The sequence below is a fragment of the Vanacampus margaritifer genome, chromosome 18 (genome assembly GCF_051991255.1).
Source record: "Vanacampus margaritifer isolate UIUO_Vmar chromosome 18, RoL_Vmar_1.0, whole genome shotgun sequence".
In the NCBI taxonomy this organism is placed as follows: Eukaryota; Metazoa; Chordata; class Actinopteri; order Syngnathiformes; family Syngnathidae; genus Vanacampus; species Vanacampus margaritifer.
In genome coordinates, this window is record NC_135449.1 from 14620607 (window position 1) to 14647608 (window position 27002).

General features: G+C 37.6%; 1 protein-coding gene across 2 annotated transcripts in view; it reads left to right on the plus strand.

The window, feature by feature from the left end:
• gas7b (growth arrest-specific 7b) overlaps positions 1 to 27002 on the plus strand; it is a 69159-nt gene that overhangs the window by 85 nt on the left and 42072 nt on the right. The window contains exons 1-3 of one of the 2 annotated variants that reach the window (XM_077550766.1): positions 76 to 230; positions 335 to 476; positions 23368 to 23485. In XM_077550766.1, the coding sequence (XP_077406892.1) occupies positions 378 to 476; positions 23368 to 23485 (217 nt within the window). In that variant the 5' untranslated portion in view covers positions 76 to 230; positions 335 to 377. Of the gene's footprint in view, positions 1 to 75; positions 477 to 23367; positions 23486 to 27002 lie in introns of those variants that run through there. The other variant, XM_077550765.1, reaches the window with a different exon arrangement.

Here is a 27002-nt window from a genome sequence, read left to right on the forward strand (position 1 = left end):
TTTTTGTTTGTTTTTTCCGGCTTTTATTTTGAATTTGTCAGCGATTTCCCGTTTGCGTTTCCTTCCCTCCACGCAGCTTGACGTATGAGTTTTGTGGCCTCAACAGAACACAGCGCTCGGGCAGTAGGAGCAGAACGGCGCGGGGCGTGCTGCACGGAGACCACCCGACAACCTGTTCATCTACTCTAAACAAGTTTCACAACAAAATCTCATTCGTGTTCTCTTCCGAGGTGCGGACTTCTACCACCACCACTGTCATCAGGCAGCTCGTCTGAGAAGTTTAGCGTTTCCAGGCGATGTCTGGATCATACTGCAAAACTTTGTACCCGTTCAGTGGAGAGCAGCACCAGCAGGGACTAAGCTTCGATGCCGGGGAGATGATCATGGTCTTGCAGTCTCTGCCTGGAGGCTGGTGGGAAGGAGAGAAAGATGGAGCCCGAGGGTGGTTTCCTTCAAGTTATGTCCAGGTGTTGGAGGTAAGATTTAATGGAAGTAAAGTGATTTTCAATAATCACAAAAAACAAAAACGTGTTTGCTTGCTTGTTTATTCCTTGAGGCGCACAATGGCAGCCCACTATGGGATTGCACCCCCATACCTTGGGGCCTTCTTATTAGACCAAATGCATGAATAAAAACTTCAAATCGATTCATTTAACAAACGGGCATCGAGCCGCTACTAAAAGAGAAAGACATAATTGGCACATGCGCAGATGAATAGTTTCCCCGTGCTGTGTTTATCAGATTTAGTCAAACATTGTTCTGTGACTGGCATCTTGCTGAGTGTCCGCACACTTCCTCATTCCATTCGCATTCCATTGAAATTCTCAGGTCTCCTCTTAGTGCGCGTGAATGTACTGGCTGCTCTTGTTCCTCATGGTCAGCCCCTCATTTTCCCACTTGAGGGAAATGTGGGCGCTTACTTAAGTCCTGTGAGCGGGATGTGGTGATGGAGTTTTGGAAACATGAGTGACAGTTTGCACAGCTTGATTGTTTTGCCAGCAAGCAGCCTACACAGACATTCCCATTTTTAACATATTCATCAGTTTTTTGTGAGAGAGAATGCTCAAATGTGGCCTGGTTGTGTAGCCTATGTATGTACTAGGTGTGTGCCAAAACATCGATTATTAGATGCATCGCGATGCAACACTTGACGATTTGATTACGATTCATAAATGTTCAAAAACGATTATTTTCCATAATAACTTAATGACAGGAACATGAAAGTAGAAGACACGCCTGCCGCCCGCACATGATGATGATGGCGGCAGCGGATGTTACTGAGCAACAGATTTTCTCCTCAGGATAAAAAGCTAGCGGGAAACATGTAACAGCACCTCTCGCGCTTCCACCCCAGGCTAGCGGAGAAGAATCCGACGATTGTTGCTGCTAACCAGCAAACAATATAAGGACTGTCAAAACTTTCCCGCAGCTTAGAAAGGGCGAGACGAATGTCATCATCCACCGCAAACTTTAGTCTATATCGTTCAATAATCAAATCGTAGCACCCTGAATCGTAATCGAATCGAATCGAGGGGTGCTTTAGATGGCACACACCCCTAGTATGAACCCCGCTTAACACCGGATGGTAGAATCTGTGTGTGAGTGATAGGCGAGAATGTGTTATCAGTCTTTATATGAGTGTGTTCTTGCTTCATTTGGTGAAAGCTCTCCCGTTAAACAGGTTGATCCCACCCAGAAACTCACATTTGTCACATTCTTTGATTTGCAGCTATGGCCTCATATTTGGAGTTTTATTGATCAATTGTGTACGCACACGCACAACTGTTAATGTTGTGTTATGCTGCAGTGATAAACTTGGCAGCTACCAGTAAGTATGGACTGGTATATTTTTTGGGGATTAAAACAAATCCAGTTCAGATCCATGACCAAAGATGTGGTGAACCTGTGGCATAGTTAGTTGCCGAACAGAAAAATCCACCCCATACTGACAACTTTACCATTACAATCAAGTATGTTCTATCATCAGAAGCTAGCTCATAGCACCATCATGGGTTATGCTATAATATAGCAACATTGCAGCAATGCTTAGCTTTTGACTTTGGAATGTAGTCGTTTCAATTAATCCATTCGTAGCTAGACGTCAACGCGGGGTTGTGGCTGTATTGCTTAATTAAATCCCCCTCCCCCCCTTTTACCCCATTTTTTGTTGATGCGCAAATTCATGTACCGCTTTGCTCTATGGCAGGGGTGGCCAAGTTCGGTCCTCGAGAGCCACAATCCAGCCTGTTTTCCATGTTTCCCTCCTGCACCGCAGTTGAATCTAATGATCAGCTAATCAGCAAGCTTTGCAGAAGCCTAATAACGATCCTGATCATGAACCAGGTGTGTTAGGGGAGAGAAACATGGAAAACAGCTGGATTGTGGCTCTCGAGGACCGAACTTGGCCACCCCTGCTCTATGGCAACTCATTTGGTTTCTCTCACAGGCTTATATTTCTGATTAGGAAACCGTAGTTGTAACTTTATTTAGTTAAGAATTGCTTTTTCTTTGATACTTGTTACTATCTGCTTCTTTTTGTCTTCCTGTTTTTTCTTAATTTATTTTTTATTCAATACAAGGAAGGTAATGTTTAAGTGTTAAGTTGATCTATGGTAGCTTCATTACATTTTGCTAAGTTTAATGAGTGGAGGAGAAGCACATAAGCAAAAAAGTTGTATTCCTCCTTTATTTTGCGATACAATCATGAATATTTCTGAATTGTTGAGGTTAAATGTACCTCTTAAGTGGGTAGTACTTTCGTTGAATTTCTACAAGACAATGAAATCTGCATCACTTTTTTTATTTATTTATTGTAGCCGAGTAGCAATGCCAGGTATTGGTATCAGGCCTGCCCATATTTTTTGTGGACATTTTACAAATCGAAAATTGCTATTAATTTCATGCACTTTTAAGGGAAAATGCTATAATGAGATGGGCTGTCTGGGTTTAAAATAATCGAATAATGGATATCAAATCGATTTTCCTATTTTATATATCTCTTTTTCCCACCAATCCTTAAGAAAATAGAATTTTAAAGGCCATTATGTTTTTTACTGTGTTTTTTTTTAACTGTTTACTGTTTTCTTTAAATTTACTGTTCACATAAATTTTAAAGTATTTTCTTACATTGATGAAAGGCTTGACTTATTACACTTTAAGACAAGTCAGAATCTTTTTAACATATTTTTATTTACAATTATTGAATTCGATTTTTTAATATTTTCATTTCATCCATGCTGATTGTCAACGTTTGTCTAACATGTGTTACTTTCTTTAATAAATTAAATCATTTGACCGGTTACTGCCTCCTCAAATTTTACTTTGGAATTTAATATATATATATATATATTTTTATCAGGTCCTTGACATGCAAGAAGAATTGATGAGCTATAAGTAATCGATATCGTATTGAATTGAAGTGAATCGAACCGAATTGGAGAAAAAATCTGAATCTAATCGAACAGAACTCTTGTGAATTGAAATTGAATCGATGGAGAAAATTAGAATCGATACCCTGCCCTAATAATGAGATGTATAGGTATTTCTTAAAATTATTTTTGAATAAAATTATTATTGTGTCAAAAGTACTAGTACTACTTTGTATTGGTGACCACTAAAGAGTTGAATACTCATACTGGTATCGGTCTGAAAAAAAAAAGTGGTATCTTTAGGTTAATTGGGTAAATATTTCCATTCAATAATCAGTCAGAGATTTTCCTGCTCTGAAGCAAAAACACATGAACGCACAACAAAGTTATCTGATGTTTTGTGTGACTTATCACACTCTGTGGTTTCACAGTATCCTTGACTGAAACTGTGGTTGGATATTTGTGATGTTTTAGTTGAGTTTCACAATCAAATGACTCAGCCATTTTTTGTTCACTGAATGGATTAACTCCAATTAACTCTTGAGAGAGCAAAAGGTTTGCTTCTATCATTCAGATGGTGGACATTTCGAATAAACGTGTTCATACTGATCTACAGTACCAGTCAAGTTTGTCAAGCATAACGTTGCATGCTTTTTTCATAAATCATATCATATAGTTTCTATAATGATTTAAACATCGTCATTATGATGGATGTGATCCCATGTTGTGGCTTTGTCAGACAAAACGGCTCATTCAAGTGCTTCAGAGGCCTGTTGCTGCCTGGTACACCACACCCGCTGGTTTCCATTGATCAACCATTGTTCTCTTGCATACACAGTCAATTCTGTAGAGTAAATTTTATCCTAAACTAAGTCGGTTTGATCCTACTCTAAGTAGAGTAACATTTACACCTGGAAGAGAGCAAATTTTACTCAAAGTATTTTTTGTGTGTTCGAGAGAATTTGCCTATCACATAAAAAAAACATTAATTCATTTGCTCCCCAAAACGTATATTTACGTTCTATTTTAAATGTTTGAAGTGTCCCAAAGACGTATTTATACGTAAAAAAGAAGAAGAAGAAAAAAATATATATTTTATTTTATGCTAGAGCATACAAGAAGGCCTTGATGCAGCCTCTCAGCTGCAGAGAACGGCTGAAAAAAATGGTAGTTATTACAAAAACGGCCAACAGGTGGCAGCAGACTATAAGAGATCAACCAGGGCCATGTTGCAAACAAGCTGATTTACCCTCAGTTCTAAACAGATTTGTGAATAATGATGGAATTTATCTATATTCTAATGCTAATTGCGGCAAAACGGAAACGGACAGAAATACACTTCTTTTTCCAGATGAAAGAGACTCTTCCTGTGGTTTTAATTTTTTAAGATAAAAAGGCGGCAGTCGTCGCCGAAACTAGTCAAGGTAAAGCAAAAACCTTTTTTTGTCTTAAAAAATAAAAAACGCCGAATGATATAGATTTGTAGACAAGATTATTATTTTTTTTAGCCAGACACTAATCTTGCTTTTGGTAGGTTCCATGTTTTTACAGCAATAGAACACAATCTTCTGTGGGCCTTTACCAGGTCAAAATACAGTAAAACAGCTGGGAGCAAAGGGGGTTGCTTCAGTGAAAATGGCTGGGAGTGAATGAGTTAAAGATTTTTCACTCAGAAATTCTAAGTAAATTTTGTAAGGAGAGATTGTGACTACATTTTACTAGTTAATTAAAAGAAAAAGTTACACAATGGTTGAGGAACGAACTCACAACCTTCATCTTGGAAGTCTGCCACTTTACCACATGAGCTATGCCACTCCTACTCGGTGTTCCCTACACCATGTTAATACTTGGGCGTGCCACCCAAGTAAACTGGCCACCACCCAAGTAGATTTCAAGAAAATTTAATAAAAAAATATAAAAAAATATATATATACAGTATATCGCGACCAGAGGTACCGCATGTAACATTAGTTCGCTGTCATTCACTTGTGGATTATGTGGAGACACAAGTAACAGGAACACCCCCAAGGAGTCCACTCACCCGAGTCCACCCACCTAAGTAGATTTCAAATCTGAGGGAAACACTGCTACTGTTTGTTTATATCCAAGAGGAAACCAAGAACGAGTTAACGAAGATTTAAGTTGACACGGGGTATAGTGGGTCTCCCAACCTGAAGTTGTGGGTTTGTTCCTCAACCCTTAGTGACTTTTTTACTCTCTTCCAACTGTAAATTTGACTCTATTTAGAGTGGGACCATATTCGACTCAGTTTAGAGTAGAATTTACTGTGCACATTTAACATGATCAGAAATGAGCCACAATGCCAGCACAACTTCAATGACATCATCATAATGCAATTTAATTGGTTTAAAATGGTCAGTGGAAGTCAGTAACGAGCAGGCACATTTTCTTGAAACAGAGGTCATTCAAACCAGAGAGGCTTCTTCCTCATTTTATTGAACAAAATCAGTTAAGAAATGTTGAAAGGAAACCTCAAAACTACGTCTGATTACAACATACAGTTAGGTGAGGAAATATTTGGACTGTGACTACGTTTTTAATATTTTACCTGAATACATTGCTACTACAGATTAGAAATAAATCAAGAATATTACATTTAACATTCGTTCAATACCACTTTTTTCAGACCGATACTAGTATGAGTACTCAAATCTTAAGTAGGCAAGTACCAATACCACAAGTACTTTTCCTACATAAAATTTCCCCCACAAAAACATGACACACATTTCTCCTCAAAATTGCATGAAATTAATGGCAATTTTCTATTCATCTCTTTTCTAGTTCCTAAAACAGCCACAAGAGGGCGACCGATTCCAGTATCGACCTATGTTGTGCATACTGATTCCTTGAAATAAGGCCAGGTATCTCTAATCAAAACGGTACATTATTGAAAACTAGAGATAGGTCGATTCAGTACCTATTATTAATAGTCAAGTATACCGATAACCGATATTTGGAGCCGATATTCATTTTCAGTAGGAAGGGAAAAAATATTCAGAGTTTCCCACAGATTTAAAATCTGATAGCGCACATTGCCAAATGGTTGGGGTCCAAGCGGCGTAAAGATAATGAACTACAGGAGGCAGGAGGTGACGCTGCAGTCTGGCGTCTCATTTTATCTCTTTTTATTCACTATCTCGGTCCATTTCCATATTCGAATACATACAGCGACAACTCTCTTCTGCCTTCGCCGCCGCCGCCACCCCCGTCCCCGTCCCCCTGCAGTCCCAACACAGGCCATCAGACAACCAAGAACGATTTTGAACCAGATCACCAATCAGAAACGTGCGTTGGCGCAGTAACATTTGCCCCGAAGCTTGGCTGGAAGGAAAACGTCTCCGGAAATCTGTGCACACATAAGACAAATTTAAGTGCGCCTTATAGTTTTAAAATACGTAACATTTTCTTGAAAACTTATTGGGCGGCGGCCAATTTACTTGGGCCCAAATATTAACATGGTGTGGCTGATATTGGTGTAAAAAACAAACAAAAAACAAATTCTAACATCTAACTTTGTTGAAATGTCTTTAACCGTAAATTTATTTAACAATGTTTCAGATTTGCTAAAGGTTTTTTGTTGTTGTTTTTAATCTCACACAATAGACACATTTGTTTTAAAATCCTAACAAAATGTTCACGGAGCTCCCAAAGTCATAATTATGTCTTAAAAAGTTAAAAACCTAAACAAGTAAATATCATAGCGCCTTATAGTTTTCACCAGTAAATAATTTTTTTCAAAATGCAAAAATAACTGAAATGTTAAATGTTCATGTATATTTGTTTTACTTTCAAACAAAAACAAATGTTGCAGAGAGTTCCCACAGTCAGCAGCATCTCCTAGTTAAGTTAACTGAAAATGTAAATAAATATTTCCCTGAGGTTAACCTATTACCGGCCGTTAGTTTTATTTAATTAAATTTTATTTTTAAAGCCAATAACAATTTTCATCAAAATAACAAATATCGGCACCAATAATCACCCTGGCCGATAATCGGTCTATCCCTATTGAAAACATAAATATTGATTACATACTCCAACATGTGGAGTCATTTCATGTATGAGAGATTTCTCTCGTGTCAAAAATTAAATAATTTGCGTTGATTTTCCAATACTGTATATTAATAATCACATTAAAATTATGGGCTAATTTATTTTTGCTTTGTGTCATCTCACACACATAAATGCGCGCAAGGCATTGAAATGAAATGTCAGCTGTTTCCAACTTGGCTTGAGACTAAATAATCTATTTGAGGTTTTCACATATCTTGTGGTAAAACTGTCACTGCGGGCCTCGGACCAATTTGCTGTGCATCTCCTCAGCACGTAGCAGCGAACTGAAAAAGCCTTTTGTGTTGTGGTAGCAGTCAGAAAGCTTTTAATTGTCAGACATTTTAACTAGCAATTTGCGGCTTTTGAGGCAAAATGAACTTTTTTAAGACTTAATCGTATACTGGACTGGAGGTATGTCACTGTTTCTATTTTGAGTTGTGTTTTGCAAAAAACATTAGCTCAGAGTCAGAGTAATTATAGTTATTTTCATTTGGCCTTGCTTTACCGTTTGATTCCTTATGATACAAATGGAATATGATCTCTGGGGTTTTCTAAGGACATTAAAAATATGCTACTAACAACTTCCTACTACTACTACTACCACTACCACTACCACAACTATTCACAATATTTTATAATTGTGCATTAATATCCAGCAGCTCTATTTTAAATTACTTTTCTGTTCAGCTTTCTTGCATTGTCTCTGACTAGAGAGTCCATTGTCATTGTTGAGGGCCGCCATGCAAACTTCAATTGTATTTATTCAATTGGAATTTATGTATTAAATTGTGTTTTTAATGAACTGCTGCTTATGTAGAATTTTTTTATAATTAAGAAATCAAAATGATACAATTATAAGTAAAGCTGACAAAAATAATCGATTAATCGACATTTAATCAACTATCAAATTAATCGACAATTATTTTAATAATTAAGTAATTGTCTGGAGCTATTTTTTCTTAAATTTAAAATAGTCCAACAGTGATTGTTCACTGATTTCTGTAGCCTTCATGAAAAAAGACTATCTTCTGTGTTCAATCAAAATAAGACATTTGCAAACACCTGTTTTTACTTTTACCTTTTTTTTTTAAATCACTATACGAATATGAAGTATGGAATAAACACCAATCACTGGTTAATTAACAGTAATTGGGGAAAAATGCTTTTGTAATACATTTTAAATGCAACATTTTAATGAATCCGATTAGTTGATTAATCGATTGAATAATCGATTAATCAACAAATCGGATTAAGGGTTGCTGCTATAAATTAAGGGGCACAAAAAAAAAATCCAAGATAAAAACAAATGAGCAAATTGGCTAATCCCCTAAGTAATTCTTCAGATTTTTCAGGAAAGACAAAAAAAATTACCATTTGCATGCATTATGAGGAGATGATTTAGGCCCCAAAAATATTTTTTGCAAAAATAATGACTTAGGCAATAATTTAAAGAGGGTGACGAAATGTGTGTTTATTAATTTATGGAATAATTAAGAAATAGATGTGAAAAAGTGTGAATCACCCGCTGTGTTCAAAAACAGGTTTAAAACTATAGTGTTGGAGAAATATTCAAATCAGTTTTGTTTTTTGTTTTTATTTTGATATGTTATTGAAAATGAATAACCTATTAGTGTATTGGCATGAGTAATATGGGGTTGGAACTAGGGCAGTGCTATTGATCAAAATTTAATTACAATTTCAATTATTAGACATCACAATGACAAGATTGGCACAATTGTAAACAAAAATAAAATACTAATTTTGAGTTGTTTAATTTATATTTTTGCACCTTTTTTCCCCATTAAAAAAAAAATCACACTAATTTAATCAATCTTATTTGGTCCAAGAGGAAATTTCAAATAAATGTATTTGTCTTAATATTGTCTTAATATTTTTAAACATTTTCTTGTTTTGTACCAAAATTCTCACACAGTAAATGGTGGAGATGTATAGTAACAAAACAGTCATTGTCAGCTGTAAGGAGGAGCCTACACTTGCATGCCCACACACAGGACCTTAGTAGACAATGCTTGCAGTTAGTCTGAGCATATGTGTGCATGTACTGTACAGCGTCAAAGCCTGAGAGTGCGTGTGAGAATGTGTCTCCCACATTTCCCCAATGCATAACAGTATCTCCAAATAGAGATAGTGTCTGAAACTCTTGTTGTTGTTTCTCTCACTCCATCCGCCATCCTGTCGTATCTTGGATGCATTTGTCTGTCTAGGTCAGGCAGCTAATGGTTCAGCGTAGCAGTATGTGTGAGAAATTTCTCCCTGGCTGTATTTTTCACGAGGTCTCGACGCCTGCTGAGCCATCCCAAAGGAGTTGGGAACTGTGTGCTCCAGAGTGGTTCCAGTACATTCTCCACCAGGGCCTGCTTATATCAATGGCGATGATGGAGTTATGACTCCCTTGAGAGACTGTGTGGGAGTTTGTGTGAGAGTGTAGCTTTTGTTTTGTATTGGCCGACATGTTGAGCAAACTTGGATTTTAAGCTGATGTGTGCATTTTTTTTGTCTGGTGATAATGTTATTTGGAAAGAAAAAGCCTCTGGCCAATGCAATCCACAATACACAGTGAAATCTTTTTTTTTTTTTAAGCTAACCTATTACATTATGAAGCAGAAAAATCGACAAAATAGGGAAACAACAAGCAATAAAATAGAATACAGCTCAGCAGTCTAGTTCAACTCCATATAAATGTCATCATTGTTCCTAGCAGAGCTGGTTGTGCTTGGCATCAAAAAAGCGGTTGACAACAGACTTAAATATATATTCATTGAGCTTAGCGAGAGGCGCTACGAGGAAATTGGAGGAACATGCCTCAATGATACCAGATTTTATTTATGGTATAGTGCAGGGCTGGCCAAGTTCGGTCCTCGAGAGCCACAATCCAGCCTGTTTTCCATGTTTCTCTCCCCTAACACACCTGGTTCATGATCAGGATCGTTATTAGGCTTCTGCAAAGCTTGCTAATTAGCTGATTATTAGATTCAGCTGCGCTGCAGGAGGGAAACATGGAAAACAGGCTGGATTGTGGCTCTCGAGGACCGAACTTGGCCACCCCTGGTATAGTGGTATGCTACGGGTTAGATGTTTTGCTAACTTGTGACAATGGCGCCATATTTTTAACTAAACCGCAATACAGTGGACACAGAGCTTAACATTCTTTCGTACTGATAAGGAGTAGGAACAGTGTATCCTATCAGATGCTGTTTGCTTAATTCTAAAAAGTATTTATTTCAAGGACTGCGTTTCAAACCTCACATCTGCCTTTGTGTTCTTGCATATAGGGGCCACCAATTTTAGGTCTTTTCATTCTCACTAGGGGGCAAATTCACTAGAAAGTGACACAAATTCACCAGTTTCGGTTATTTTGCAACTTTATTTACTTGAGATAGACCGATATGGCTTTTTCTGGGCCGATACCGATGCTGATTATTAGTAGTCAAGGAGGCCGATAATTGATATTTGAAGCCAATATTCATTTTCAGCAAAATGGGGGAAAAATATTGTCAACATTTTTTTAAATACAAATGCCAATCTTGACTTTGTTGTGATATCTTAAAGCATTAATGCTTGTTGAAAAATTTTCTGATTTTTCTAGGTTTTTTTCATTTTTATTTTAACTCATTCACTCCCAGCCATTTTCACTGAAGTAACCCCCTTCGCTCCCGGCTGGTTTACTGGATTTCGACTGATTTTGCAAGGCCCACAGAATATTGTGTTCTATTGCTATAAAACATGTAACCTTCCAAAAGAAAGATTAGTGTCTCTTCTTTCATCAGGAAAAAAGGATATTTCTATCTGTTTCCGTTTTGCAGAAATTAGCATTAGAATATAGCTAAATTTCATCATTATTCACAAATCTTTTTAAAACTGTGGGGAAAACAGCTTGTTGCAACATGACCCTGGTTGATCTCTTATACTCTGCTGCCACCTGCTGACGTTTTTGTAATAACTACCATTGCTTCAAGCGTTCTCTTCAGTTGAGAGGATGCATCAAGGCCTTCTGTATGCTCTAACATAAAAAAAAAAAACATAAAAACGTGTAAATATGTCTTTCGGACACTGGTAATATTTAAAATAGAACGTATTTATAAGTTTTTGTTTTTTGAACATATGAGTTAATCTTAGATAATATCCTTCATTTTAAATTAAATAAAAAATGTTCAGGGAGCTTCCAAGGTTATCAGTACGTCTTAAAAAGTTTAATGGAAACTTAAAAAGTCTGCCCCCCCTCAAAAAAAAAAAATTAAATCTTAAACTTTCACAGTTCTTTGTTTTAATGTCAAACAATAATAAAAGGTTCAGAAGGTTCCCAGGGTCAGCAGGATCTCTTTTATTATTATTAAGCGGGATCTATCATCTCCAAAGACAGTTTTTTCTGGAAGTGAAAAAAAATCCTTCCTGGAGTTACCAAACATGGCATCCTTCAAATTGTCATAATGTCATATATTGCTATCATATACAGTTGTGCACCAGCATCAATACAACAGCACTCCAAAATTTGTAATCTTTAATTTACTACGCTAAAATAATCTCAAATTCATTACACTGTCACTGTTCACGGATTAAAATAGCAGTTTGCGCTCGTGCTTGAAAATCCATTAATGTTTCTCAAAAGCAAACAACCGTGGTTCAATTATTCCAAAAATCTTTTTCAAAGATCTTACAGCCATGAGTGATGCAATAAATAAACCGATATGAGATCACTAGGTAGTTTAATAGGAGGAATTTTTCTTACCTGTGCGCTAATCACACATTTCAGCCCACCAAAATTTAATTTGTAACAAATCAGGCATACTCAAATCAAATGAAGGCTTCACACTATCAGGATTTTGTGGCCGATCAGCGAGTTTGAAAAAAACGACAACAGATCACGAATTCGATCCGAAGATGGCGCAATCTATCTAAAAAAACTTTTATATTTACTCTACAGTCGACCACGCCCATTCGCCGGGGATAGGGACTAGTCCAGTCCACAGACAGCCAAAACCCACGTATAATTGACATCTAGCATGCATGGATTTTTTTTTTAATCTTCAAAAAATACTGATAAACATTAAATATAGCATATGATGTCCTTTTTGTGGAGGGCAAATTAAGACATTACAGCCAATCATCGATTTTGCATAAAATGCTATACAGTATATCCTCAGATCCCGTTCCACCCGATCAGATCAGCGTAAAGTCTACTCAAATGTATCGAACCTAACTATTTTTTACATATTATTGTCTAATAAAAGCATCTACAATCTTGATTCACACTCACGCCTCCACATAGTAAGGAAAGAGGCGGAGTGGAGCGTTCAAGAGTGTTAATACATTTGTTCTCAAACAATTTTTTAACCTTTTAAATGGGAAGTCAACCCAATAATTTTCTTTACGATATGTTGTATAAGCCACCACTAGTTTCAATACAACATTCTCATTAATATTGCATTAGTGGAATATGAATTAAGCAGCAAAATCAACCCGTTTTTATCCATCTCAGGGGGCGGCCATTTTGCCACTTGCTGCCGACTGAAAATGACATCACAGTTGCTCAAGGCTCAGGTAACGACCAATCATGGCGTTAATTACTTTGCTGCTCAAATGTTTGCCAAATGTTTGATAAAACAAATGTGCTATGATGTAACCTAAGCCTACAGTATGTTTTTATTCCAAAACCTGTAACACAATATAATTTTCCGAGCTGAGCTCATCCCTTTAGTTATTCATTAGCATCTGATTGTGCTGACAGCCACACAACTTCAAAGACTTTGCAGTAACTCAGAAAGGGAAGGTGGTGTTATTAGTAAAGGGAAAAATAGGAAACAGACACTTCCCTTAACTTGCACTAACCCCAACCCTTTTCACACTTTTGATTTCATGCTCCTCCCAAGCTTCAATGCAGCTTTTATTGTGCACTTTGTTTTATAATACAATTACAGACATGATCTATCACTGCCTACTGTTTTTTTGGACATGGCAGTGTGCTCGCTTTTGGTTGTTTGTGTGAAATATTAGTTTGTGTTTGGAAAAAAAAAAAGGTCAGTCAAATTTGCTGAAAGAATGGGTCAAGGTGTCAGCCTTATGACATAAATATGAAAGTACTGTGAGTTACTTCTCAATTCAACATTTCAACCCTGTGATAAAAAAAACCCTGCACTTCTGAGCTTATAATTTTTTTGTCATCATGAAACACATGACACGGGTCACAGTTTGAGTAGTTTGATAGCATTTTTACATTTTACACAGGCTAACTCGTCCTTACACTTGTGAAATATTTAAAAAGAAATGCAGATTTTTTTTTTTACAGATATTATATTTGGGTTATTTTTTGTATTAGCATTGCAATATTAAAAGTAATTAACTTTTTTTTTTTTTTTTTACAATGGCAGTTAAGATGTTTAAAATCTGATTGAAAACTTGCTTGTACAGTTGAGTTAGTACAACAATTTTTTTTCCATGATCAAAAACCTGTGGCACAGCAGTGCTAAAATCAGAAGAGCTGCTATTCACCTCAAGTGTCTCCGTAAAGCTCAGATGACTGATACAAAGAAAGTAAAACTGCTATAGTGGGTCTGAATATTATTCTTGTTAAGTGTTTGGTTTCTGATATTTAGAGTGTAGATGCTTGTTGAAAGGGGATTTATTCAAAGGAGCTTTAATTTTCTGTGGTAAATGTTCTAAGAGTAATATTACACAGTCTTTCTTTTTTTTCTTTATTTTGATTTCTATTTTTCTACTTACTAGCTTTGACCACTAAACAAGAGATGATGGTTCGAATCCCACCTGACCTTAGACAGATTGCAGTTCAAGTTTTATTTTTATTAATTTATCATTCAACTCCCCAAATTTTTAGTTTTCATATGATTTATTTTTCAATTTACTTCATAAGCATTCCGCATGCATTGAAATCTTAGCATTCAGCTATTCGGCATTCCCACGCAATTTCTGCAGAAATTGCACTTTGTGTAGTTTAGTTATCAGTTGTGTTGCGCTCTATTTTTGGAGAATTGTCAACACATGATTGATGTGGCGTGTCGTCAATCCTAATTTAAGAGAAAACCAATGAAAGCAAAAACTGAATATTTCCCTTTCCTTTAATGTTCCTGGAACGGCTTCTGATTGACTGCATTTCATTTCAACTAGAGGCTTTTGGCATGCAAGTAGGATATTTGAAGCCACTGTCAAGTACTTTTCAACGACATTGAATCTTTGTACAGTGTTTATAATAACAATAGCATTAAAGCAAAGACTCATATTCCTAGAATTTTTGTTGTCATTTGTGACTAACATATCGACTCACTATCCTTGCTGGAGAAAAGGTCAACAGGCCTTGACCTGTCATAAAGACTTTCAACTTTCCAGGTCCAGATGGTTCCACTAGGAATCACCAGAGGCTGGGCTCAGTTTGTACAGCAACAACTCATTGAACAACATGCATTTCCCCCCCGCACACACACTCACTTATGTGTCAGCTACTGCATATGTTAAGCTTTTTCATTCAGTTGCCGTTCTGTTGAAGCTGTGGACTGCTGAGTCTGTGTATTCATCCTCCTCCACACAGCCAGTGTCATGTGATGAATGGTGACGGTGACACAGATGATGAGGTGACTCACCTCTTCAGGACAAGCGCACAAAGTCTGTCCTCAGACGTTACTAACCTGCTGATTAATGTATGAATCACCACACTGACAAAAAAAAAAGTCTGAAAAACTTTTGTTTTTTGCTCAAGGTTGGAGTCCTATTCATTGCTGGTTACGCCAGTGTTAATTGGGCCACGTCACCATTGCAATGTAATAATGTTGAGGAAGTTTTGTGGCATTACATGAAAGACATAGAAGAGTACCATTATGTTTAAACTTGTACTTTTTTTCATGTTTTTTTGTGAACAATGGATTTTTGTCATCATTATAATGCAGAAAGTCTTGGGACACGTTTGATTCAGTCATTAAGAAGTTGTTATCCTGCACCTTTTTATTCTTCCTGGATAAGTCCTGACCAATTACCAATAATCGGACAGCTGATTAAATTGGCCGATTATAATTTTTCATACACCCAAAAGTTTTTCTTGTTTTTACTTTTATGTAGGGCTCGGCGATATGGCCCAAAAATAAAAATCTCGATTTTTATTTCATTCTGGATGATGAATTTAATCAAAGTAATAAACCCAACAAACATTTATAGCTTAATTCATTAAAAAAATAATGTTTAGACAACAATAAACATACTGCTCACCATTATTGGCACACATGAAGGTAAAGTACATAATGTTGAATATTTTCTCAAAAAATGAATCAAGTAAAACATTTTATTTTTTATGGAAAACTTGTGTTTTATCCGAAAGACGTAATGATTAAAAAACTATTTAAAACAATAAAAATGGGCAGAAATAATAGAAAACTTAAAATGTGCTCTGTCACTGGTATTGGCACCCTTCCTGTAAATCAGTATGGAAACACCATTGTGACTCACCTTTAGTAAATCACAAATCAGAATTCCGTGTTTTAAATTGTCTGTGCCCAATTTACATGAATTAATGATGACTTTCATGTTTTAAAAAGCCACCTTTTATCTCCTTTTCCTTTCTCACAACCATGTAAACAAAGGAGCTGTCTGAGGCCATCAAAAGTGCGATAATTCGCAAACACGAGACCTCCAAAGGGTATAGAGCCATCAGCCCCGTTTCAGCAGTGCGTAATGTTTTTAAGAAGTTTGACGAGCACGGAACAGTTAAGACTCTCCATGGACGTGCGAATGGTGGAAAAAAACACCACGTTAAACATCCAAATACCTGAAAGCCAACTTGGAACAGTTTGGGATCATGGTTTCAAGAAGTACCATACGCCACACACTGAACCAAAAACAGGGCTTCATGGGTGAAGACCATTCCTGAGACAGACATAAAAAAGAATGGCTAACCTTTGCCAAGGAGTACCTGAACAAACCACTATTTTTTTGGGAAAATATTCTGTGGACGGATGAAACAAAAATGGAGCTTTTCGGCAATGCACGCTAACAGTTAGTTTGCATTGAAGCTTCCAAGGAAAATAATAGGTAAGCATGATGGAGGAACCATAATTATGTGGGGCTGCTTTGCTACATCTGGTACTGGAAGCCTTAATTATATCACAGTAATCAGGAAATCAAAGAATTATCAAGACATTCTAGAGGGACACGTCCTACCAAGTGTTAGACAACTTGCTTTGAGTCAAAGGTCATGGGTCCTCCAGAAAGACAAAGACCCAAAGCACACATCCAAAAGCACAAGGGAATGGGTAAAAAAGAAAAAATACTGTTTTAAAATGGCCAGCAATGACTCCTGATGTCAATCTGATTGAAAATATTTGATATGAACTGAAATGTGCCATTGTGAAAAGAAACCTGCAAACATTCAAGAGCTTGAACAATTTGCAAAGGAGTGGGGGGAAATACCAGTGGAGAAGTGCAAGAAGCTTAGCGATGGCTACAAGAAACGTTTGGAAGCTGTCATCACTGCCAAAGGGTGTGCAACCAAATATCAAAGAGTGGTGCCATTATTGCTGCACATGGTGTGTTTTCCCTTTTTTCTTTGGAATTACATTATGAAAGTTGAAAAACAATTTCCTTTGTTGAATTACTTTGGACACCCAATTAAAAATCCTGATGATATAAATTTGGTACATTTCCATTGATATTGTAGAGATCATGCAAAAAATGAAGGGGTGCCAATAACAGTGAGCAGGACTGTACAAACATAGCGATCATAACTTCTAGCTATTCATATCTTGTGCATAACTTGCCTAAATACCACAATTAAGTAGTTAGTACGTATTGTAAACCACCCATCCAGAATTTGGCCACTTGTGCAAAATTACAACTCACAATAACGTTTGGATATAATAGAACTAAAGAACAACAGCTTTTAATAGACCTAGAATAAGACAAGAGTGTATTTATTTACATGCACTTCGATTTCCCGATTTAGCTAATTTTCAACTACTCGATTTTTAAAATGACAATTAATCGAATTAATTAGATTTATTGCCCAATTCTACTTTTACGTAATCTAACCAGAGTTTCCCCCAGCATCTTATTAGCCTGAGCCTTGGCTCTCCTTGCTCCCCGCCAGGCTAAGCAGATCCCCCCATCGATGAATAGTAGTCGCAGCCGCCGTGCACGCTCATTTCCTCGTCGCCAAATAGGAAATAGTAATCACTGCCAGGGTTGACGCTGGGTCATGAAACTTTTTAGCCAATGTGGCTTAACAGTAAACAAATCTCTTAGCCCCATTTGAGTGTAGCTAGCCACGGCATCACATGTTTATGTGGCGGCAGTGCCACCTATTTTGCTGCTATCACACTACGTCCACCAGTCATGCATGCACACGGCAGAGGCATTGTAGCCCAACTAACAAACACATCATTTCTGGGAAGGTAGATTTTTGGAGGGGGGGGGGTTTCTAGGCATAGTTTGATGGCTAACTGCACATTGTAGTGGTAGAAATGGGCAAAGTTCTTATAAGTAAAAGTAGCAACTGCGCCAAATCGCCACAGATGAAAGAAACGAGGGCACTTATATACTGTCCCACGCAATAATCCCCCCCAAAAAAATGGAACAATTAAGAGGGTGAACGAGTTTCCCGAAATGCCTCAGTAATTCTGCACTTAACTGATCTCAGTCTTTGCATGTCCCCCCCCCCCCCCCAAATCATAATATTTAATGTATTAACAAAAAAAAAACAAATGCTTTTTACAGGTTATTTAATGTTTAGGATTTTTTTTTTAAACATTTAGTGGGGTTTGATTTTCATTCAATATTCTCAATACATCCGATTGTAATCATTACTTACTGTAAGTACACTTTTATTTCCCTACATTCAAGTACAGTACAGTGTTGTTTGAACTGTTGCAGTGGCCTAGCTACAATAATAACTACAAGTGCATTTTAGGAATAAAACCTCTACCTCGTTAGAACCACTATGCTATTTATTGTATTAAGATGCTGATCCAAATGGTGGAACTTGTATCGTGGCATTTTTTTGGGCTGTATATTCCTATATTTTGCACATGCAATTTTATTAATACACACAGTAACGTTTTGTCACGATTACTGCATTATTACATTCGACTGCAACTGAAGACGGCAATCAACCACGTTGCGTAATTCAGTGCATAGTTTATATGGGCAAATGTGCGCACTTGACGACACATGAAATAATGTAACACAAGATCTTCGTGAAGACGAGTATGTATCGTGGATCACTACTTGAACGAAGGTCGTGGGAAAAAGAAACGGCATTCTTGGAGGGAATAGCTTTAGCACAACTTTGTCTCGCTCTCCAGTCACAACACAACAACTGTCACAACATTCGCTTCCCCCTCTTTTTCACATGTATTCTTCCGCCAATGGGGCTCATTTACAATTTTTCCGTTCCGCCAAATCAGAACCAAAATAGATCCCCACTAATACAATGTGAAAGAAAATAAATCCTCTTACAATAAAATGAAACGGGTTATGAAACACAGTCCACGTACCAGTGATGTTTTTCTAACTTCGTGCACATTACCCGGTGTGCAATCGAGTCTGTCACCCTTTTTTTCCCCCCAACATGTGAACGAGCCCAGGGGGTAATTCAAAGTTGTTTTACGCAACCTGAGGGCAATATAGATCCGTTATGTTGCAGAAACAGGCACAATATTCGCGTTTCCATCCTTCCTCAGGTCGCTAATGCTTGGTAGCAGCATGGCTTGCCAATGCTCGCTAGCATCAGCAATGCATGCTGCTACCGGCAAATGTAAACAATGCTGTCATTGGCCTTGGAGCGATGTTGTTGAATATACTGTAACCAATCGTGTGCGTCACTGGCCGCATCAAGGATTGTGGTATAACTGTATGTAATGTGCATACTGCCATTTTTATGCGTATTTGTGTGTTAGTGGCAGCAGTGCTGTGGCGGCTCGATCTATTCACATGGACAGTGGCCAACATGCGATTGTAACTAACGTTCTTTCTCTGTAGAAAAAGCTTTTCTGAAAATGTCTCTTCAGCTCTCACTACTTTAAGTGAACCTCTGTTATTAAGTTTATTTTCTCTCGCTTATTCCTCTAAGCTGCTTTCTTTTGGCTGTCTCTGTTTAGAAATACAGTTATATAATGTGAGGCTAATGGCATTACTTTCCATGTATGCTTTCACAATAAAAGTACAGTACATGCAGAACAGGGAACGTAAAAGATTTGAGAGCAGTGTAATATAATTTAAATATCAATACCGTATGTCATGTGGGCAGTTGTTAAAGTGGAAGTCAACCTTAAACATTTCTTGATAATAATATGTTATATGTGACCTGACATTACATTTGTGGATTAAGAGTTATGAGTCTGGTTAATATTGTGTTAGTGGAATATGAGTTAAGCAGCAAAATCCAGCCATTTTTATCCATCTCAGGAAACGTCCATTTTGCACTTGCTGTCGTCTGAAGATGACATCAATGTTGCTACGGTGTCAGATAATAACCAATCAGTTTCAGAAAACAGGTGAGCCGCGATTGGTCGTTACCTGAGACCTGAGCAACATTGATGTCATCTCAAGTTTGACAGCAAGTGGCAAAATGGCCGACCCATAAGATGGACAAAAACGGCTGCATTTTGCTGCTTAACTCATATTCCACTAACACAATATTAACCAGAATACCATATTTAGACCAGTAGAGCTGCATAGAACATATTATTGACAAAAAAATGTTTTGGGTTGACTTCCTCTTTAACTGAAATTACACATTAAAATGTGTAGACACAGATTTTTATAATGCGGTGAGTAATGGTAAGTAGAAAGTATCCCACTTTTACATCAGATCTCCAAGCATTCCAGTTATTGGGTCAGTTTCGCACTTGTCAGTCCAAACAACAAACCTAATATTTTTGGCAGCCTTAAAATGTTTTTCTCGCATATTTTTTTAAATCGATTGCATTTTTTTTTAGTTTACAACATTGCTTTGAACTCATAAGTTCTTAGTGACTTAAAGCCATACTTTTCTAAGACAATAAATCAACTCCACTCCTGTGCACGTGTACTGGGACAACAGCACACATAGAGTAATCTAAAGTCTTACATTAAATAATAAATTATAAGCAGTGTTTGCTCACAGTTGTCATGGTTGTTGTGGTTGCTTAGTCTGCGCCGCCCAGATGGAATGAATGCATATGCGTTGCCTGCTACAGGGTTTTCTGGCATGCTGTGAATGTGGAGCCAAAGGGAGTGTGGGTCATAGAAGGTTAATCATCCGGAATGGTGCATTATTTAAAGTTGCATACGCTGGTTCAAAAATACTCCAAGATTTGACACAATTTTCCACCACGAAAGCCTTCATCTTTCAGATGCATTATGTATGATGTTGTGTGGGTCACACTACTCACAGCGTTTTGACCAATCCAGAGACTCATTCCAAGGCAGATCAGGCAGAATCTGTGCTACAACCAGAGGCAACAGGCTGAACCTTGACCATTATGCGAAAGATTATTTGCCTCAACAATATACTTTTTGTCATTGTCGTGGTTGGAAATAGAAAATAAAACCTGTGTTTTAAAAGCAGATGAAGTGCAATTTGAATGTCTAACTACATATTGCTGACGTTGGGCCAAAACCTTGTATCGCCCAAATCGTTTTCAAATCGTTCTCTCCCTAGCCACTTCAGCCAGCTCCTCCGACGGGATCCCAAGGCATCCGAACCAGATGCCCGAGCCACCTCAACAGGTTACTCTCAACGCGGAGGAGTAGCAGCTCGACACTAAGTCCCTCCCGGATGACCGAGCTTCTCACCCTGTCTCTAAGGGAGAGCCCGGATACCCTGCGGAGGAAACTCATTTCGGCCGCTTGTATCCGGGATCTTGTTCTTTCGGTCACGACCCACAGCTCGTGACCATAGGTGAGGGTAGTAACGTAGATCGACCGGTAAATCAAGAGCTTTGCCTTTCGGATTAGCTCTTTCTCTACCACAACGGATCGATACAAAGTCCGCATCACTGCAGACGCTGCAGACGCTGCACCGATCCGCCTGTCGATCTCCCGCTCCAACCTACACTCACTCATGAACAAGACCCCAAGATACTTGAACTCCTCCATTTGGGGCAGGGTCTCCGGGTCAGGGATGAGATTGAGAAACAATTAAGGTCAAAATAGCAATATAAGGTAATCTTCTAATCTAATTTTGGGTTGATATACATCTGACTCAGAGTATTCAGTGCCTCACCAGTTATGAACATCACCCGTTGTCACTGGTAGTACTGTAACAAATGACCTAATTTCCTCAAATAATGAAACTATTATTACTATTACTTATACTATACTATACTATACTATTACTATTACAGTTTGTGTTTGATTGCTGCCTTAAAATGTAAGTATTTATATTGAAGTAAAGCACTGGAATGTTATTGAGGCAACCTGGCTAGAACACACAGGGGGTCAAAGACAGAACAAAGCATGATTTTGTTTTATTGTCTATTCAGTTGTAAAACCATATAATTACAGTTCAGTTATCTATAAAGAATTACAAAATAATGATTGGTCCAACTGTGCAATTAATCGACATTCAATTACAATTTAAATTATTAAACTCCATAATTATAAATTCAGTATAATCGTTAAAAAAAAAAAGATTATTAATACAAATTTTTGAGTTGTTTGAGTTGTTTAAATTCATACATTTGCACCTTTTTTAATTTGAAAATAACTAATTTTAAATGTTTGTTTCATCCAAAAGGAACTTACATAATTATAGTGTTTTTTTTTACATTTTCTTGTTTTGTACCCAAAAATAAATGATCATCCTAATCGTGATTTCCATTATTACCAAAATAATCGTGATTAATATTTTCTTCATAATCCATCAGCCCTAATGATAGGGTTAGACTACTCAGAGTTTGCCCTGGATCAGGCGGAGGTTAAGGGAGGAATGTGGATGGACTGAAGAGGGTTTGGAAGAGAGGTAGAGTTGGGTGTCATCAGTGTAACATTGAAAATTAATGTTGTGCTTGCGGAAGATGTTGCCAAGTAGGAGTATGTAAATATTGAAGAGAATGGGCCCCAGGACGGACCCCTGGGGCACCCCAGCTGTGACAGGCAGAGTAGTTGATTCATGAGACTTGAGCTGAATGTATTAAGTGCAATCAGAGCGAAAGAGAGGGATGACATTTTTTGGTAGATTTTGTCTGTGTTGTATCAATCAATGCCTATTGCCCATACAGTTTATACTATTGGAAAGCATGTTAATTTTGTTTTTAAGCAATGCCTCATTTGTTAGTCAGATAGATTGCCTTTATTGTCATTATACAAAGTACAATGAAATTTAAGCATACATTTGTGGGGTGAACAGCACCAATAGACTCTTGTTTCAAATACCCATTTTGTTATCAAACACAAATGTTTTCAGTAAACAGTAAAAATAAGAAAGATGGCCTCATACTTTTGGAGGGGAGAGTTGCTGCTAATCTTTGACAAGACAGAGCAGTGGGATTTAGAGGACCGTCAACATCTGCATACTTTCAAACCAGACCTTTTTAGTTGAATGGATGACCAAATTCTGACTTTCATGTGTCTGTCCCAAGTCTCTGCACAATATCTTTAGTGTTCTACAATGGGCTCTTTCTTCATATTCTGTATTCCTGCTAACCATTAGCAGATGTATGCAGTTTGCCTTCTTTTTGTCTTGTGTTCATTTGCGTTACATGAACAAATGCTGACTCTAAAAATCTGTGTCGGGGTTTGCTACTTTGTACATTATGTGGTAGCAGGAGTGTCTTTGCTCTGATGTCATTGCTTGCTGGTTGTGAAATGCTCGAGGAAATGAAAACCTTAACATTTTTGGTATTATTTGATCTTCGGTGGTGTTATAACATTATTGATGATATTGCTGCTTAAATCCAGAAACTTATTCCATTTCTTTACTCTTTTTTGACAGAGAACAGCATCGCTAAGTCAGCTTCCACTGGAGGACCTGAGAGACCCCCTGCCTCCTCACTGGAAGTGCTACATGTCTCCACAGGGGCGGCGATACTATGTCAACACCACAAGCAATGGTATGAGTAAATGAATCACCTTAGGAGAGGGGACGGGCAATGAATTTGCCACGTGAGAAACTGGAGTGGTTGTCAGGGTCCAAACCGGCACACACATATAGCATGAACATTATATCAGTATTATTAGGGATATTCAATACCAGATTTTCAGAGCGATACCAGTATGATCATTCAGCTCTTGAGTAGTCACAAATAGGATACAAAGTACCACTACCTCTAGTAAATTACCCAGAAGACAGATAATTGTAAAGAAAGACCTCTATATCCAAATATAATGTTTTTTTCTGAAAATGGCATGGAATTAATGGCATTTTTTTTATTCTAGTTTCTAGCCCCTGATTGTAAAACAGCCACAAGAAGTATTGGCTGCCGGAGCCAGTACTGATACTTTAAAATAAGGCCAGGTATCGTTACTCGCCCATCCCTAATCAGTATTTCATCAAAATGTATTATAATCAATTTTTGGGATGTGGCCAGTAAATTTAACTTTGCCCTTATTTGCCAATGACATTTGCAATAACTTATTATCACATTAGCAAATTGGGCAGTGGGCATTGTACTAATGCAATGCAAATGCATAAGTTAAGCAAATGAACATTATCATTTGGTTCTGGTCAATCTATAAGTTTCCACTGTCAAGTTGTGAAGGTACCAAAATACATACAGTTTATATTTTTATACTACACCACAAAAGTTTTCAAATTGGGTTATTAGGTTATTTCACTTCAGTCTAAAAAGTTAGGTTCATCCTATATAATTGAAGGCGCCTATTTGAGGGAGGCGTTTATTTGTGAAAATATTTATGTATGGTTGAGGCTAAATACAAAAAGTTACTGTAGGAATGGAACGTATGTGTTCCTGGCTGGCATTAGTAGCTGTGTGTGTTTCTTTCTTATTTCTGATTCCAGTCAGTAATGTGGTGCAGTTCGTTTCCAACTTGTTTCTTGGCTGTTCCATTTTGACAGACACAGCTGGCTGAAGCAGAAATCAGGAGCACTCGAGCGAGTGTTGTACAGCTGTAACATCTTGCTGATGTTTGTTTTTTGCGGGTTTTATCAATAAAGCAATTTGTTTCTTCTCAAATTTAGTGATGTGTGATGGTTCACTTGCCTGACTTCTGTGCATGCAGAATTTAGTTCCCAGTCCCACTCTGTGACGGTATATGAATGAATGTGTGTCTCTATACATGCTCTGTGATTGGCTGGTGGCCAGTTCAGGATGTACAGTAGTTTGCCTTTCACCCAATGTCAGCTGAGATTGACTCTACCTCCCCGTGACCCTGGAATGGTCAAGTGGTTTTAAAAATGAATGAACAAATGAATGAATTAGAGTGAGTTGTTTGTGTGTGTGTGTGTGTGTGTGTTTTTTACTGTTTTACAGAGAGAGTTGCGCACATTCCCTATGTACTGTACATCAGCAAGCTTTTTGAAAGTGAGAGCAACTTCCTGGGAACTGACTAATGCAAAGGGTTAACAGTTTCATACACACTTCTGAAATAATAAATCTTGAATTATGTTAAATAATTATATTTATGTATGTTAAGACACTGATCAGGGTTATAATATATCATCATAACTTTTAACATTGATTTTGACCTGGTAGAAAACAGCAAATATTAATATGCAACAAAAAAATATTTGCAAATATTAACATTTTCACATCATTTCTTTCCCAACGTCCTAGTTTTAGTTTTTTTTTTACTCGTGTGGTCATTGGGAACTACATAATGCCGGGGGCACTATGTAGATGACTGGTCTATAGTAACTTAACATGGCAAACGAAAACAATATGGTGATCATATTTAGATTTCCAGAAGAGGACGCTTAGCCCACCCTCAAGATACTTAAATGATACTCAAAGATGCCATGCATTATAACTATTTTAACGTAGGCCTCCTCTGTATGGGTAGAAATTAAAACAAAGAACATAACTCTGTTTCGAAGTCTTACTTGAGAAATGAATAAATAAACACATAATATTCTAAGCCCAAACTTTTTTGCTCCCGCACTTGACTTATTTGTATTTTTAAGAAGGTAGCGGGGATCGAATCTGGATTGCGAGCGCAGGACATTAACAGTGGGCTAAAATTCTTAACCGCAAAAAGCTGACATTTTAATTAGCAAAAATTATATGTATATAACAATAATAACACACACTAAGTACTCCCCCCTACACTCTTTGCTATCGACTTGGGAGCAATCCGCCTCCTATTTGTCCCGCAATGAAAACTGGTAATTTACATGAATTTATAAAACTGCCTCTGGACGCCCGGACATGATTTAAAAAAGTTGACATGACCGGGCAAAAGAGGACGTTTTCTCACCTGAGGTAAAGAATTAGGGCCCGACCGTTTTTTTTATTAGGCCAATGCCGATACCAATTTTTGGCAGAAAAAATAATACAGATAAATATATATATATATATATATATATATATATATATATATATATATATATATAAATAAAATACATTCTTGGATTCTTTGCATCCTCGACTTTTGAGAAAAGAAATTCTTTAAATCCTTGAAATATCAACTTGAAAGGACAATGACAAAATTAAAATAAGGTGAAATAAGAATAGGATACGGCAGCACGGTGGCTGACTGGTTAGCACGTCCGCCTCCCAGTGCAGAGGACGTGAGATCGAGTCCGGGCTTCGGCCTACCTGGGAGGAATTTGCATGTTCTCCCCGTGCTTGCGTGGGTTTTCACCGGGTACTCCGGTTTCCTCCCACATTCCAAAGACATGCATGGCAGGTTAATTGAACACTCCAAATTGTCCATAGGTGTGATTGTGAGTATGGTTGTTCGTCTCTGTGTGCCCTGCGATTGGCTGGCAACCAGTTCAGGGCGTACCCCGCCTACTGCCCGAAGCCAGCTGGGATAGGCTCCAGCACCCCCCCGACCCTTGTGAGGAAAAGCGGCCAAGAAAATGGATGGATGGAAGAATAGGATACACTAAAATAATAGCAACTGAAAAAACAGTAAGAAGAAATACTGACTGTTCCTGTGCGTTTTGGGCTCTTGGGGGCAGTGTGGTGCCGTGCATCCATGGTGTACACACTTAAAGTGAGTACAGAAGAAAGTTATGACTGAATTCTATTATAATAACTCGTTTCTCAAACATTGAGAAAAAATTGCGTGTAGTGTTATCTTACTTGTGGGTATGTGTTCCCACAGTATTTGTGTGCAAATATTCGTTATTTGAAGGGAGAACGCTCCCGAAGTCAATGCTAACTTCCGGTTAGCATTTGAATGGGATTCTCCCTTCGCTTTTAGCATTAGCGCTAGACTAGTGATGTTTTAAAAACGAAGCATGTTTTGTATTTAAATATACAGTGGATGTTATTCTTATTATCGTGTGTTTAGTTTTACAGTTAACTCCAACTGGGCTGTCATTAAACCGCTTAAAGGATGCGTGGGGACAACAGAATAACCAGAATAACATACGCTACGCACTTGCTAGTTGCTAATGCTACGCAAGAAAAATGGTGCATTCAGGGTACTTTCACAGCGTCG